Consider the following 15,022-nt stretch of genomic DNA (forward strand, 5'->3'; position numbering starts at 1 on the left):
TCACGAAAATATATGTTTACGGAAGAAATAAAATATGCTCTCACTACATTACAGAATGCTAGGAGTGCAACTTACTTACAGGAGCCTGAGAGCGTGCGAGCGAGAGAGAGAGAGACATGCTGTTTGCGTCTGTAGGGGGCGGGCGGACAACACCGACGACATATAGCCGACTTGCAGTGTAGTTAAAGCCTCACTCGACGTCATTCCTCTTCGGGGACAACTGTGGTGGCAGCGCTATTACTCTGTTATTCACCACCACACGGCAATTTTTATTCTCTCGCTTAGCCCGAATCAACGCCATTGCTGAACGGCACGACTCCTTGTAGCCTATTCAAGAAACAGGGAATTAAAGTGCAAGTGTAAACGAGAAAGACTTTAATCGTTAGTCTAAACGTTACCGTCGCTTGCCTCGGAACCAACACTTCACATTAAGAAAGATTCATCCTGATGCTTCATTTTAAACCTCCGTTGGAACTATATGTGGTAGGTAATCCTTACGGGCTATTTCACTGGGATACAGGGGAATTACACTAACATAATGTCGGCTATTTACAGGAGGAACTAATGTACTGTTTTAAACAATAACATTAGACACAAGCAGTAGGCTAAATATACATAATACGACTGATCGCATTATTGTTTTTTTGTCTTACGCTCACTCTTGTGCCACTCGTTTGCTCCGTGAAGTTTCTGCATGTTGCGAACTAAGCCAGCAAAACAGTGCAGGCAGGTCACGACAGCCAACAGGGATAGTCTGTGCTGCCGTTATTGACCTTCTAGGTTCAAATTAGTCTGCTACTTAATTTACACTTCTTATGTAAATTATATCTTTGTTGTGTGAGGCTGGGGCAGACGACTCTGGATGATTGTGCCTTGTTTTTGGGTAACGCTTGGGCGGTATTTTTGTGTTTCACTTCAGATAATCATCATTACATTGCCATTGCTTTTGCCACACGATATTGAGGTTATATTTCTCTTGTTGAACGGGAGTTATGGTTCCTTCCTTTCCACCATTGCTACTGTCACTCGCCGTGTCTTCTAACATTGTAACAGTTATTTAAAGTAGGACTTCATTATCTAATATGTGTCATGTAGGCTAACATTTGAAACTTGATACGGGCTCCTTTTCAATTAAGTCATTGTTGTTAATCCCACAACGCTGCTTTTGCCGCAGCTCTTATCTCCTCACAAATTCTTGTAGAGTGAGTGTGTGAACATCGCTCCCACCCTGGTGGCCATTTAGACTGTCTGCCTGGAATCGCCTAACCGTTTGACTGAACCTGAAATTTGGCAGGTGAGAGCAAAATCGTCTCGGCTGACCACCGTGTATTAGTTGCATTGTTCAAGAGTCGGCAAGTGTGTGAAGACAGGTTGTAAGTCTCGGGCTGAGAGGGCGCTCTTCTACATGGTTTTTATGTGTCTCGCATTAGTCTGCCTAGCTGACTAACATCTCAGGCCGTGAAAATGCAAGTGTGACTAAGACCTGCCACAGCAGAGCAAATGGAAGACTTTTCCGTTTGAGTCTGTGGGACATATGTGCTGTTCTTAACAGAATGATTCTTCATTTGATACAAGGAAATAATTTCCTTGGTGAAATCTCATTCAGATCAATTGGGTTTTTAGGTTTGGTGTCAGTTGAGACTGACAGCAATCGTCTGAAAGGTGATGTCGAATTGTGTGTGCATCAATTTGTGTAAAAGTTCTTTCTCTCTCTGAATTATACCCTTGGACGTTGGTTTGTCACTCAGATAAGCATATGGTTGAGATCATATGAAAGGCACTGGTTTGTGAATTCAGAGTCCAAAGAGCAAAAGCGAACACAGTCTCTCTCTTTCTCTCTCTCTCACACAATCTCTCTCTCTCTCTCTCAGTTCAAGAGAGCTCAAAGTTCACTTGGATTTGCTAACCAATGTTAATTTCACATAAAACAAAGTAGATTATAAGTGCCAGTACTCATGCAGCCCTGGCTTCAGTCATTTTCACTGTGAATAAGTGGAGTTTGTGAGCTTTCCCTCTTTGTTCTTCTAACCCTTGCAGTCAGTCACACTCCCTAGTAGGCCTATATATATACATGTATATAAAAAAAAACATTAGGGTGTAGCTTTTTCACATACATCTGAATGATATAGCAGAATGAATGTGCATGCGCACCCAGCCACATGCCTAAACGGTGTCCAGTTAAACAGTTCCTTAGTTCAGCTCTTTTAATTAATTTATTTCCTGCCTCTGGGAGCCTGTGCTTGTAAACCTGTGTGTCTTTTCTCAGAGTGCACCCAAACATCTGCTTCATTCCAGGGATGACTGTCCTGTCGTCTCTCTTCTTGGTCTCAGTGGCCAATTGTTTACCGTAATTGAGTGTGTCATAGCATTATGTAACAGACAACGCGTTCTGTCCATATTCTGTTCTGTCATGGCTCCTTTGTAGTGACAATGTGTAGAGACCATGGAGAATCCGCCAATACGAGTATTATTTACCATATACTCACACATATGAATGTTGTCTGTAAAGGAAGAGTCATGTTTTGAAGGGATAGCTTGTGTGGGAAAGATTTGGATAAAACTGGATCATATTGACTCCATACTCATTGCACGTGAGTTCAGTTTCACCAACAAATGCAAGGTTGTTTAAGATCATACCTTGTTCCAGCTGTGTTCTGCTCGGACAGTAAAAGTTCCCATCTCACTCCCTGGAAAAGACACCTCTAGAGGTTGGAGTTTTGCCTAAATCCAAACCCTCAAAATAATTTCATGCTCAGGCGAAGAGGTTGAGTTCACACACGATGTGAACATCGTTGTGGACGTGTGAGTAAGCATATTTTTTAATAAGGGAGAGAAGGCATGTATCTGTTGCAATTTTGTGTGCGCGTGTCTGCCTCACACCCCCACACATGGCATGCAGCCTTTGGCCCCTCCAGTCAAACCGGTTTCAAGTGAATTCGGTTGTCCTCTTCGCAGTTACTTTCACTTTTTCTGGCTCTGAGGTAAAAGTGCATGCACAGAGATTACAAGCCCAGAACTGTAACATGTAACATGATGTTGCTCTTTAATTGGAATTCCCTTTTATGATTATTACTACTACTACAGTTAACGTGTGTTTACATGTATGTAATAGCCTATTATATGTATACATATACACAAGTGAATACTTGCCTGGTGCTACAACTTGTCTGTAGCGTATGTGCTTTTGCGTGTGTGTCTGTCTGTCTGTTTTTCTGTCTGACTGTGTGTGTGTATGTATGTGTGTGTGTGTGTGTATCTTTGTGTGTGTGTGTGTCCGATTGGCCTTGGTGCTCCGAAGCAACACACTACTGAGTTCACTTTCAGTTCAGCATTGCTGCCGCATCCTCCCATCACCTGGCTGTCTTATCAGTGTCGACCACTCACTCCCAACTAGAAAAGCATTGTTAACGGGGCCTCAAACGCTCTCTGTGGAGTCTCAGACCCCAAAGTGTTTGTGTGCCAGTCTTAGAGGACCAGTCTAGATGTCAGCTGAAGGCTTGCTAGCTTGTTACATTCCCTGTAGCCATTTTTATTACCTCTGAATTGCATGCTTGGAGAGCTTCTCAGATGCCACGGATGCCAAAGCTCAGAATTTACATCAGAACAGCAGCCTCCATTATAAGCTGTGTTATAATTTATTATCATTTCCACAATAAAAAATGAATCGCTTTCCCATCCAGCACTGGAACACGGTGGCTTTTTGACACTGTTGCGGAGATTCATGCGACTTACACTTGTTTCCCCAAAATATTTATTGAACCTGGCAGCCTTGATCAACTTACAGCAGCTTTCTGTCACATTTGTCTTTGTGCTGCCTGATATTATATGTGGTATTAGCGCAGCCAAGGGAGAGCAGGGCTGATTTCGTTTTGTTCTGCTGTGCCAGAATGCCTGCTGGTTTCTCCTCACGAGGCATTTTCAAAGCGTGCCGCATGTGGCTCACCCCCTCATCTCCATCGCATGCTGCTTCTGCTGCTTGCTCTCTCTCGCGTTCTCTCCCTGTGTGTCTCGCGCTCCCTCCCTTCCTCTCTCTCACTCTCTCCCTCTCTCTCTTTCACTCTCTCTCTCTCGCTCGCTCTGTCTGCTTGTCTGTCCATCCCTCTGGCACACCGTCTCTCTGTGTCTGTGCTTTTTACCATTTCTTTCTCTCCCTCTCTCGCTCTTTACCGGTTCTCTCTCTCTCTTTTTACCATTTCTTTCGCTCTCTCTCTCTCTTTACCGTTTCTCTTTCTCTCTTTTTACCATTTCTCTCTCTCTCTCTTTATCGTTTCCCTATTTTCTTTCTCTCTTACACCCTTGCTCTTTCTCTCTTTCTGTTTGCTATGTGTGCTATCGGTGATGGTGGCGGTGTGGTATTGAGTCTCCATCAGGAGGGCCTGCACCAGTGACACCCTCTCTTTGTGCCGTCAAGTGGCATGACAAAGCGCACTGAGGGCTCCCAGAGCCCCGGCACACAGGAGGATGAGGATGTATTATGTGCCTGTAATGATACTGTAAGATGAGCCCAGGAGTGCATGCTGCCGCGTACTGCCTCTCTCTCTCTCTCCCTCCGTCTTTCTCAGTCAGTCACATCCTCTCTGCCTGTGTCTTCTTCTGTCTGTTTCTCTCTCTCTCCTTCTCTTGCACTCTGTCTCTCTCTCTCTCTCTGACTGTGTCTGTTTCTCAGTTTTTTATTCTTGCTCTGTGTCTGTCTATTTCTCAGTCTTTCCCTCCCTTTCTCACTCTCTCTCTATCTCTCTCATGTTGTCTCTGTTTCTTTGCTGTTACTCTGCCTCTCAGCTTGGAATGCATTTGCAGAATGTGTATTTGTGTCTATTTTATATTTTGCGAATAGTCTGTTTCTGTGTGTGTGTGTGTGTGTGTGTTTGTGCTTGTGTATGTTTGCCAGGTGTTGGTGCATGATGACAACATTGCAAGCTTGTGTTGTGTTTGAGCACATACATATGTGAGCAGTCATGTGTGTGTGTGTGTGTGTGTACCCTGAGGACCTAAAAAAAGCACAGCGTGGAGCAGCGACGAGGCCAGGGAGAGGGGGTTGGTTGGGTAGGGGGTGAGCAGGGTATGCTTGAAGCTCAGGCATGGAAACGTGCATATCCAGTTACAGGATCATAATATCACTGCAAAGCCCGTCCCCCTCTCTGTCTTACACTGGACTGGCCACTTCAGTCCCTCTGTGTCCACCACTGTCATCGCCTGCATTTTTACCCTCCACACAATCCCCAACCCATTCACACTGGCAGCTGTCAATCAATCTTGAGTCAATCAGCTCCACTCTCCCTCTCCGCTCCAGCCCCTGACATGACCATGTGTCAGTAACATGGTCAACATGGCACGTGTTGTCCAGTCAGTAATTCTTCCCAGCCCCTCTTGGCTGAAGCCTGCTGCTGCGGCTCGGTTCAGGAACTCATCTTAAACCGGGAGCTGCATTCAGGAAGCAAGGGTGGCTGGCCGGCCTGACCAGCCTCTAGGAGTGCAGCTGCAAAATGTCCGTTATATAACCCCTCTTCAAAGGCTCCCGCGCCGGTTCAGGGGACAGCTTGTGCGGATTTCATCTTACTGTTGTTGGTTTTTTTTTAATCTTTTTTTTTTATTGTTTTGGTGGGAGGTGATTTTTCTGTAGCTGTGCATCCCAGGCAGGTCTCAGTTTGACTATGCACCGATTAAAACAGTTTGTTTGGGAGAGAGTGTCTTCTGTGTCATGTGTGAAAGAAAGGTGCTTTAACGGGCCCCAAGAAGCATGTCAGTATTGTTTAATGGGACGTTCCCTTCTTTTGGACTGGTTCCTCTTGTTTCCTGCTTTGTGTATGTGTGTGGTAATGTGGTTGTGTGTGAGTCTGTGTAGGTGTGCACATGGAGGCCAGGGGCCAGTATTCCCCATCTGTGTTCAACTCAGTCTTCTCTTTGCGTGACCTTTCACCCTTGGTGCAGACAGCGGAAGGTGGGCGAAGAGAGGGAGAGGGGCGGACAGAGGAGTAGAACAGAGGAGAGGAGGAGAGGAGGAGAGGAGAACACAATCAAATGGAATGTGGAGGGTGGGGTTGCAGTGGCATTTCAGTCCTGCAGAAGTGTTCCGTGTGTGTGTGTGTGTGTGTGAGTGTGAGTGGTGTATGTGTGTAAAACACACCAGAATGAGTCACAAGGACAGCTTCAGCTGCTGCAGCATTCCTTGTCCTCTCTCCCCCTTATCTTCAGACTCACATGCACATACTCACAAACACACACACACACACACACATAACCCCAGTTGTGTCTCTCACACTCTCTTAAATAATCATTATCACTCTTCAGCGTATCATTTCACCCCTAAACACCCTCAAGCCCTTGTGCGCAGGGTGTGTGTGTGTGTGTGTGTTTTGTTCAGTAGCAGTGAGTCCTCTCACCCTTAAAGCACTCCTCAAGTAGGCTACACACTCTCTCTCAGACACAAGTAGGCTACACACTCAGCAACTCTTAATGATTCCTCCACACATTCATGCAATCTCTCTCTCTCTCTCTCTGTCTTGCTCTTTCTGTCCGTCTTGCCCCAGCCTAACGCCCACAGCCTCTACTCCTCACCTCTGTGACTCATTCTCACCCTTACTCACCCCCTCTCAATCTCTCTCTCTCTCTCTCTCTCTCTCTCTGTCCACTCTTGGTTTCTCTCCATACATTCTCTGAGAAGTGCCTGTACACATTTGGGACTGGTGATGATTGTCCGTTTAGTCATCCCCATCACATGCTCTGAGGTGAAAAGTGTGCTTCTTAATCACATGAAGTCCCATTTCTCTTATTTCCACTTGATTTGATGGCATACTATTCTCTAGACTCAAATATACCGTTTTTTTATTGTTGAGTGTGTCCCATTGTTTCAAAGAAACACTTCTGCAGTCTTCCCAGAATATGCATGATCAGGATCAAAGTGTACTCCGCACATTCAGGAGATTTCAGGACGTTTTCTTGTTTTCCCTCTCTCTCCCTCTCTGTGTCTCTCTCTCTGAGCAGTCTTTTTTTTTCTCTTGAGCGCAAGCTGAAAGCCAAGAGAGCAGAAACATTTCTTTTTCTACTTTAACCCCCCCCCAGTCTCTCTCTCTCCCTCCCTCCCTTCTCTCCCTCTGTTCTCCACCTCTTTGTCGTCTCTTTGGGTGGATTCCCAGCTGACTGTGTTTGTCATGGTAACAGGCGGCGAAGCGACTGGCCCAGCCACTTGCACTTCCTGAGTGAGTGGGACTGCCTGGCAAAGCTGCGACTGCGCGTTGCGTGCATGTGTGTGTGTGTGTGTGTGTGTGTGTATGCTTGTGTGTGTGTGTGTGTGTGTGTGTGTGTGTGTGTGTGTAATGCTTATCTGCATGTGTGTGTGTGTAATGCTTATGTGCATGTGTGTGTGTGTATGCTTTTGTGTGTGTGTGTGTGTGTAATGCTTATGTGCATGTGTGTGTGTATGCTTGTGTGTGTGTGTGTGTGTGTGTGTAATGCTTATGTGCATGTGTGTGTGTGTGCGTGTATGCCTGTGTGTGTGTGTGTGTAATGCTTATGTGCGTGTGTGTGTGCGCGCGAGTGTGCGCACTCAGACATGGCTGGGGTGCGTGAGGCTGTCAGCCTGGATTAGATTCAAGCGCACTGCAACGCTGCCTACCGCTACTGGGCTCCACTTTATGGAAATCAAGAGGCCTCAGGAGCAGCGGCTCTTTTTTCTTTCTTTCTCCCTCTCTCTCTCTCTTCCTCCCTCTCTTTCCTTCAGTGCTTAGATCACAGAGAGGATCTTTGTTTTTCCACCGTGGTTTTCATTTTACACTGGAGAGCCAGCCCAGCTGCATATGAACATGTTCCTTTTGGCTTTTATTCGCACATTATGCATACAAGATTATTATGACATCTATCACATGCAGTAGCTCCTATCTCCGTCAATTGTGTGTTAATTTTTAATAGTGTGCTGGAGAGAGAAGCGTTTGCACACAGTGTGCAGAAAAGTGATAGGGGGGGAAGGTTAAAGAAACCTGCTCGCTACCTTCTGTTTTCTCTCTGTCTGTCTCATGTAGTTTTGTATTTTATATATTTCGCACTGGATCAGTTGGCTTCCGTGTCTGTAGTATGTGTGTGTGTGTGTGTGTGTGTCTGTGTCTGTGTCTGTAGTGTGTGTGTGTCTGTGTTTGTAGTGTGTGTGTGTGGGTGTGTGTGTTTGTAGTGTTTGTGTGTGTGTGTGTGTGTTTGTGCATTGGGTGTGTATCAGTATGCATACTTAGGTGTGCGTGACTAATGCCTAAATGGTTCTAGTAAAGGGAAGATTGTGAGTCAGAGTCATGTAACTGCATGGTGGGCCCTAAGAACATAAACCCGTCTCAGGTATCACATGGCCTCACAGCATCAGGGAGCTCCTGCCCATACCACAACCCACCAGTGCTCCTCCTCTGCTCCACCGTGACTGGTCACTCAGTGCAGAATGGGAGTGTGTGTGTGTGTGTGTGTGTCAGTGTCCACACTTCCGGTTCATGTGACACATTTGCACGTTACCACTGACTGTAAATCTGACACATTCATTCATTCGCTGGACGCAGTGCGACGTCCCAAGAAGGAATTGGCAGGTCAGTAAGGGAGAGTGTGATTCTCGTTAAAAAGCCCCTGTGGTCAGACATGAAACCTGTCATTCCTTTTTTACCCACTCTTTTTCCTTTTTCTTTTGAAAGGGTTTGTGCCCGTATGTCATTAAGACCCTGTTAAGTTTTTGCAAGCTGAGCTTTGGATGACAAACCTTTTGTACAGGCAGTAGTAGTTATTTGATATATTTCATGAATGGATTTTGGTTACTTTGTATGCTTTGCTTTGAGAGCTCTTTTTGTCCTGTCACTGTTACCTGTGTGCATATGAGTTTGTTTGTGTGTGCGATTTTGTGTGCCTATTTATGAATGTATTTATGGTGTGTCAGAATGGGTGTACTGTCCATATATGTATGTATGCCTGTAGGAGTGAATTGTTTGTATTTGTATTTGTTTGTGATTTGTGTGTATGAGTGTGTGTTTAAATATCTATATGTGAGTCGGTGTGAGAGATACGTAGATTGTATGTAATTTTTGGTGTGTGTGTGTTTATATAAATGAGTGAGAGAGTGATTAGATGTGTATGAGAGAGAAAGAGCAAGGGTGATTGTATGTGTATGTGTATGTGTATGTGTGTGTGCGCGCGCGTGTGTTGTGTCCCAGCGGCTGTGCGTTGGCGCTGTTAGGTAATGTGTGCTCTCTCCCCCTGAGCTGGCTGAGCAGAGAGCCACCAGGCAGGCAGGGCATCTCCCTCCAGCAGCACAGCCTCACCGCGCTCTCATGACGACCGCGCGCTCGCAGGCCAATGTCATGGCAACAAAGCTACAACCCGGTAATAGAAACGGTTCTCTCTCTCTCTCTCTCTCTCTCTCTCTCTCTCTCTCTTTGCCCCTCTGCCTATTTTTTTGTTCTCTCTCACTCTCTCTCTCTCTTTTATCCCAGTACCCATTACCGCACAACACCCCCCTCCACCCCACCCCCTCTTGTCAAGTTGTTTATGCTCGAACCAATTGCCCCTGCGCCGGTTGGTTGTTGGTTGTCCGTTTCTGTTGGTTGTGTATTGCGTCCCCCATGCCCCATGCTCCAGCTCATCTCTCCAGTTCTTTTGTTCCTGTGATCGGTGACTATCTGCCTAACCACGTGTAACCGCCACCTTCATCTACTAAATAAGCGGCTATCACTGCAACAGCGTTTGAGTATCGTTGTTTTTCTTTTCCTTGTTTGTTTTCCCCTGATTTCTTATGGCAGTTTTGTTCTTAAGATTGTTGTTGTTGTTGTTGTTGTTGTTGTTGTGGAGTTTGTTGTAACTTGGAAAAATGTTTTTTGAAGATGACTGATTGTTGTTTTGGAATTTGAATTTGAAAATAAAAATGTGCCTGTACATATTTATCTGCATTCAAATTCTGGAACGATGTGTGTCAGATGCATATGGTGTGCTAGCACTTGGGCTTTCATGCTGAGAAGGTAAAAAGGTGACATCGCATGAGAGCTGCAGCAGACGGTGTTGTGTCTGGAGTGGCTTTGTGCTGATTATTGTTTCTCGTTTCTCTGTTTTTCTCTTTTTTCCCTCTGTCCTTTTTTCACACTCACTCTAACACACACTTTCTCTCTCTTTCTCTCTCTCTCTCTCTCTCTCTCTCTCTCTCTATCTCTCTCTCTCTCTCTCTCTCTATCTCTGTCTCTTTCTGCTGCTCCCTCTATTAATGGCACCTCTTCCTCTTTTCAATTCTTGCCCTCAATCCTTTTTTTCTCTTTCTCTTTCTATCTCTCTCTCTCTCTCTCTCTCTCTCTCTCTCTCCTTCTTTATCCCTCTCTCTCTCCATCTCTGCAGATATATGTTGGGTAAAGGTGCAAAGCGGAAGCTGGACGAGGATGAAGAGGGGCTGGAAGGCAAAGCGCTGGCGGTGCTGTCCCGGGCGTCGCCGTCCGCGGGCGGCTGCCCCGAGGGCCCGTCCTTCCTCGCGGCCAAGGGCGGCGTGTCGTACACGCTCCAGCGCCAGACCATCTTCAACATCTCGCTGCTGAAGCTGTACAGCCAGCGGGCGCTGACCGAGCCCAGCCTGCAGCGGCGCGTGCTCATCAACAACATGCTGCGCCGCATCCAAGACGAGCTCAAGCAGGAGGGCGCGCTGCGGCCGCTGCCCTTCCCCGCGCCCTCGCCGGTGCCCGCCGCTGCCGCCGCGCCGCACGACCACCATCCGTTGGACGAGGGCTTCCGCCAGGCGTCCTCCTCGCCCACGCCCGCCGCCACGGCGGCGGCGGCAGGAGCGCCTTTTGGGGTGTTGTCGTCCACGGGCTTGGGGTTGCCGGCGACGCACGGCTCGCCCGCCAACGGACTGACTTTGCAGCCCCCGCCGCAGGCCGGCCTGACCCCCGCCTCCCTGCTGGAGGAGGACGCAGGGGCTTTTGGAGCCTTGCCTCCACCCCCTGCCCCCTCGTTGGTGCCTCCCTCGTCAACATCCTCCCCCTCCTCCTCGCCCCTGCTCATGGGCGCCCCCTGTAGACCCCTCCGAGACAGCTTCTCCTCAGCGCTGGACGAGATCGAGGAGCTCTGTCCGTCGGCGGCGGTGGCGGCAGCCGCCCACATGACTACCTCCCTCTCCCCCTCACCTCTCTCCGTCTCCTCGGCGTCCTCACCCCCCACCTCCCCGTCCCTCTCTGCCTCGTCCCTGCACCTCACGCTCACCCCCGCTCTCGTACCCTCCCTGGCCCTGTCGGCCTCGGACTCCAAAGACTGCGGCAAAGCAAGCAGCCCAAAGCCCGACGTCGTCCCAATGGACACCCTTCCCCCGGCCGAGCTGGACATGAGCACCTCCCCTTCCTCCTGCACCTCCTCCACCCCATCATCCTGCACCACCTCGTCGTCCTCCTCCTCGGGCTTCCTCACGGACTTGGCCCTGGACGACATCCTGTTTGCCGACATCGACACCTCCATGTATGACTTTGACCCGTGCACGTCCACCTCGGGCAGCGCCGGAGCCTCCAAACTGTCGCAGGTGGTGACGGCCGACGACCTCCTCAAGACGCTGTCGTCGCCGGGGGTGACGCCCAGCCAGCCTTTCAAAATGGACCTGACCGAACTGGACCACATCATGGAGGTCCTCGTTGGCTCATGATAGTCTATGGGATTGGTGTTGTGCTGAGTTTGGACATAGCAAAACACAAAAACTCACATACATAGATATACAGACACAGAGACAGACATTCACATCAACACAAAGCGTAAAAGCAAAACAAATCAAAGATTATTCTTTTTTCGACGAAAACTGTACACTTTTATGTTTTGGGCTCGTTTTGTTGATGAGGCAGTTGTAATAACAAATGATGATGTCACCTAATACTACTTCACAACACTGTGCATGCACTTGCCTTTCCCTAACTGAGGGAGGAAAAAAATACAAACCAGAACCGGAAGAAAGTAAGGAACACGCTTCGCTTTCTCGCAAAATCCAGTGCCTTCATCATCATTTGACCAGTCGGTCAGTTCCTGCTGTTTGACCATCCCTCTCCATACACAGCTCCAACTGCTTTGAAAAGACACATGGAAGACACCGTGAAGATAACCTTTCTCTAACAAACGCAAATCCCTTCCTAGGATACCCTCTGGTTTTCTCTACTGGTGCAAGTAACAAACACAATTTCATACCCTCCTCTGGCGTTATCTTTTTCTTTCTCTACAAAGCACAATTTTTTAAAGAAAAGTGTGTTTGTGTGTGTGTGTGTGTGTTTATGTGTGTGTGTGTCTGGGTAAGTGTGCGTATGATTGTGTCGTGTATGTAAATATATTTCAGCTTGCAGAGATACTTTTAATCTATTGTTTTTGTATTTTTTGCAGTCCTGCTTCTCTCTGTAGCCACTGGTCCACTCCAGTAACGAATCTGAGACAGCCCCAAAATGTAGTCCAATGTTCTCCCTTACATGGACTGAAGATGTATGTGTGTATTGTTTTTTTTGTTGTTGTTTTTTTTTTTGGGGGGGGGGGGGGGGGGGGGGGGTCTCCCACTCACTGTCTGATAGTGGATGGGTCTCCTGAATGAAGTGGCTGAGTGGCTGGAGAGTGGTCAGGTATACATCCGCAAGCATGTTTCACACTTCAGGCTTCAGTCAGCTTGTTTACAATGTTTTCTGACATACTCTTACAAAGAGGGGGGAGAAGCCCTGTGCAGACGTGACAGTGTTGATATCAGAAATGTAAGGAGCGGTGGAAATAGTGGCATATATGCAATCACTAGTCACCTTCACTAAATCAAATGCAAATGTCATCCAGCTGTTAGCCATAATGTTCCCAAAAGCAAAACTTACCTCGCCAGGTGATCTTTCAGAAATTGTACATGTCTAGTGGAACATTATTGAAATCATGAGAGATGCAGTCAGAGATGGTCATCGGTCCAGTCACAGTACAGTGCAGTGATTTGCCTCTAAAAACACTAGCACGGCGTGTGTGTGTTGTCTGTGCAGCCATAGGTGCATAGGATAGAGATCACAAGTGCGCCACAGTTTCTCATCAACCCTTTCTCATAGCATGCCAAAATGGTGAAGCCCAGAACTAAGCAATGATTGGGAGTTATTTCAGTTGTCAGTCGCCAGGTTATTTCAGCTTTCTGTTGTGGTTTTGAAAAGCACTAAACATGTCTGGTTTCTGGCCAGTGGCATGACAGGGACAGGCGTTGTGAGAGGACAGCCTATCCATCAGGACCCAGTGCAAATGTATGCCAGTTTTGTTCATGTACTGCCGTTCGGTTTGTCCCCCTCCACTCCAGCCACTATTAATCTTTATGGCTGCGTTGCCAATATGCACTGGGTAGCTAGTGTGGCATGCTAAGAGCCGATCACTTTCATCTCATGGGAACCACTGAGCACAATGGGAATGGTTATGGTAGCTTTAGGGACAGTTGTATAGATGACTGCTCAAGAGGGCAGTCCCTGATCAAGCAAACATTTCAAGGGACCAGTCCCCAGTCTATCAACTCAACTCGAATTATGGTGCAGCATATGATTTCAAAATGTGTTACTTTACAGTTGACAAAAACATTGTTTGTAATGTACTTAATGGACTTATTTCATGGTTTTTAATTCTGTCATCTCTTTCAGATTCCATACATGTAGCTTGGCTAACCCCTAAACAATAATATCTTTGCAGCAATTTCAGTTGAGACAACTGCTTTTTATGTTCAAACATATGCAATTTATTTTATTTTTTTATTAAAAGCCTCACGCGCAAAACTCAGAAACCTTCGTAGGTGGACCTGCTACAAAACACGCATTAATAATCAGTGTGTTACAAGCACAGGGAAAGACTCGAGTTACTGAGGAGTACACCTGGACCCTCTGCAGCGTATACACACACAGTGGGGAACGCATCACGGGGGTCAGTCACAGGGGCCTCAACAGAAACCACCTGTGGGCGATATGCAGAGTCAAGCCCAAGTGAATGGTGAGTTTCCAAGAGGATTTTTTATTTTTCATGAAAATAGGAGAGTGAAAGGGAGAGAGAGAGTTGACTGAAAGCCGAGTGGACAATACAATGGACACGTCCGAAACTAGGATTAATAATGAGTTTTTTTTTTTGTTTTTCTTTTTGTGAAGTTTGGATTTGGAGTGATTGTTTCTTATCATTTTAAGTTATTTATTCTTCCTTTTCCTGTGTAAATATATTTATTTTTGTTGATGTGAAGCTAACATCTGGATTGTAATGTGTACAGAATGTATGTACGGAATGTACTGTGCTTATAGGAATGTATCATGTATTAAATTGGGGTGGAAGCCATTATTTTATTTTGTTTTATTTTTGTTTTCTTGTTGTTTTGGTTTGTTTTGGAAAAAACAGCATCATCATTATTGTTTCATTTATTTCTGTATAGGTTTGTGCTCTGGGCATCTTGAGTCGCTCCTATTTAATTATGAGTATTTAAAAATGTTCTCAGTTTTATTCTTACTGAGTGGAAGGGAATGGTTTGTGCAGCAATACTTTACTCTCAAATTTCAGAGGCCCAGACTCCAAAACTGAACTACAGAAAAACATGTATATTGTCAAGTCACAATGCCAAAATGTGTTTGTAAAGAGGGTGAAGATCTGACTGCTTTCAATCACCAGTCTGTTCATTACAAAATGATGTCACACTTTCTCCAGACCATGGTTAAAGCCCTTACATTTGGTTTAATGAAGATGGTGGAGTGGTTTGGGAGAGTGACCACTGGAAAAGTGTTTGTTGTTTGTGTGTGTGTGTGTGTATGTGTGTGTGTGTGTCAGAGCAGTTGGGGTGGAAGAAAACTCCTGTTCTGTTAAAAAATGAGAGGCTGTATTTTTCACAGACCTTGGAGCTGTGCCTTTTTCTATGCAATATTACCAACATATTTGTCTGAGAAAGAAATAAAAAAACATCAAGTGATGATCACTGTATTTGCATCAAGGTGTGGACTGTAGAATATATATTAAATTTGACAGGTGTCTATGAATTTGAAACAGTCTTACTTTTGTAGTTTTATATTATACAATAAACTGTAAAATGAAA

General features: G+C 46.2%; 1 protein-coding gene and 1 long non-coding RNA gene across 6 annotated transcripts in view; one reads left to right on the forward strand and one right to left on the reverse strand.

Annotated features, from left to right (window-relative positions):
* sertad2b (SERTA domain containing 2b) overlaps positions 1–15,022 on the forward strand; it is a 36,973-nt gene extending 21,951 nt beyond the window's left edge. For 2 of the 5 annotated variants that reach the window (XM_042065890.1, XM_042065891.1), the window contains exon 2: positions 10,342–15,022. In XM_042065890.1, coding sequence (XP_041921824.1) covers positions 10,346–11,626 — 1,281 coding nt within the window. In that variant the 5' untranslated portion in view covers positions 10,342–10,345 and the 3' untranslated portion in view covers positions 11,627–15,022. Of the gene's footprint in view, positions 1–161; positions 484–7,165; positions 7,197–9,233; positions 9,343–10,341 lie in introns of those variants that run through there. The other 3 variants (XM_042065889.1, XM_042065888.1, XM_042065893.1) reach the window with 3 other exon arrangements.
* On the reverse strand, positions 2,195–3,034 carry LOC121685391. The gene is made up of 2 exons (XR_006023349.1): positions 2,638–3,034; positions 2,195–2,501 (listed from the first exon to the last, which is right to left on the reverse strand). It is a non-coding gene; the product is annotated as an uncharacterized LOC121685391 (long non-coding RNA).

The sequence above is a fragment of the Alosa sapidissima genome, chromosome 16 (genome assembly GCF_018492685.1).
Source record: "Alosa sapidissima isolate fAloSap1 chromosome 16, fAloSap1.pri, whole genome shotgun sequence".
NCBI classification, from domain to species: Eukaryota; Metazoa; Chordata; class Actinopteri; order Clupeiformes; family Clupeidae; genus Alosa; species Alosa sapidissima.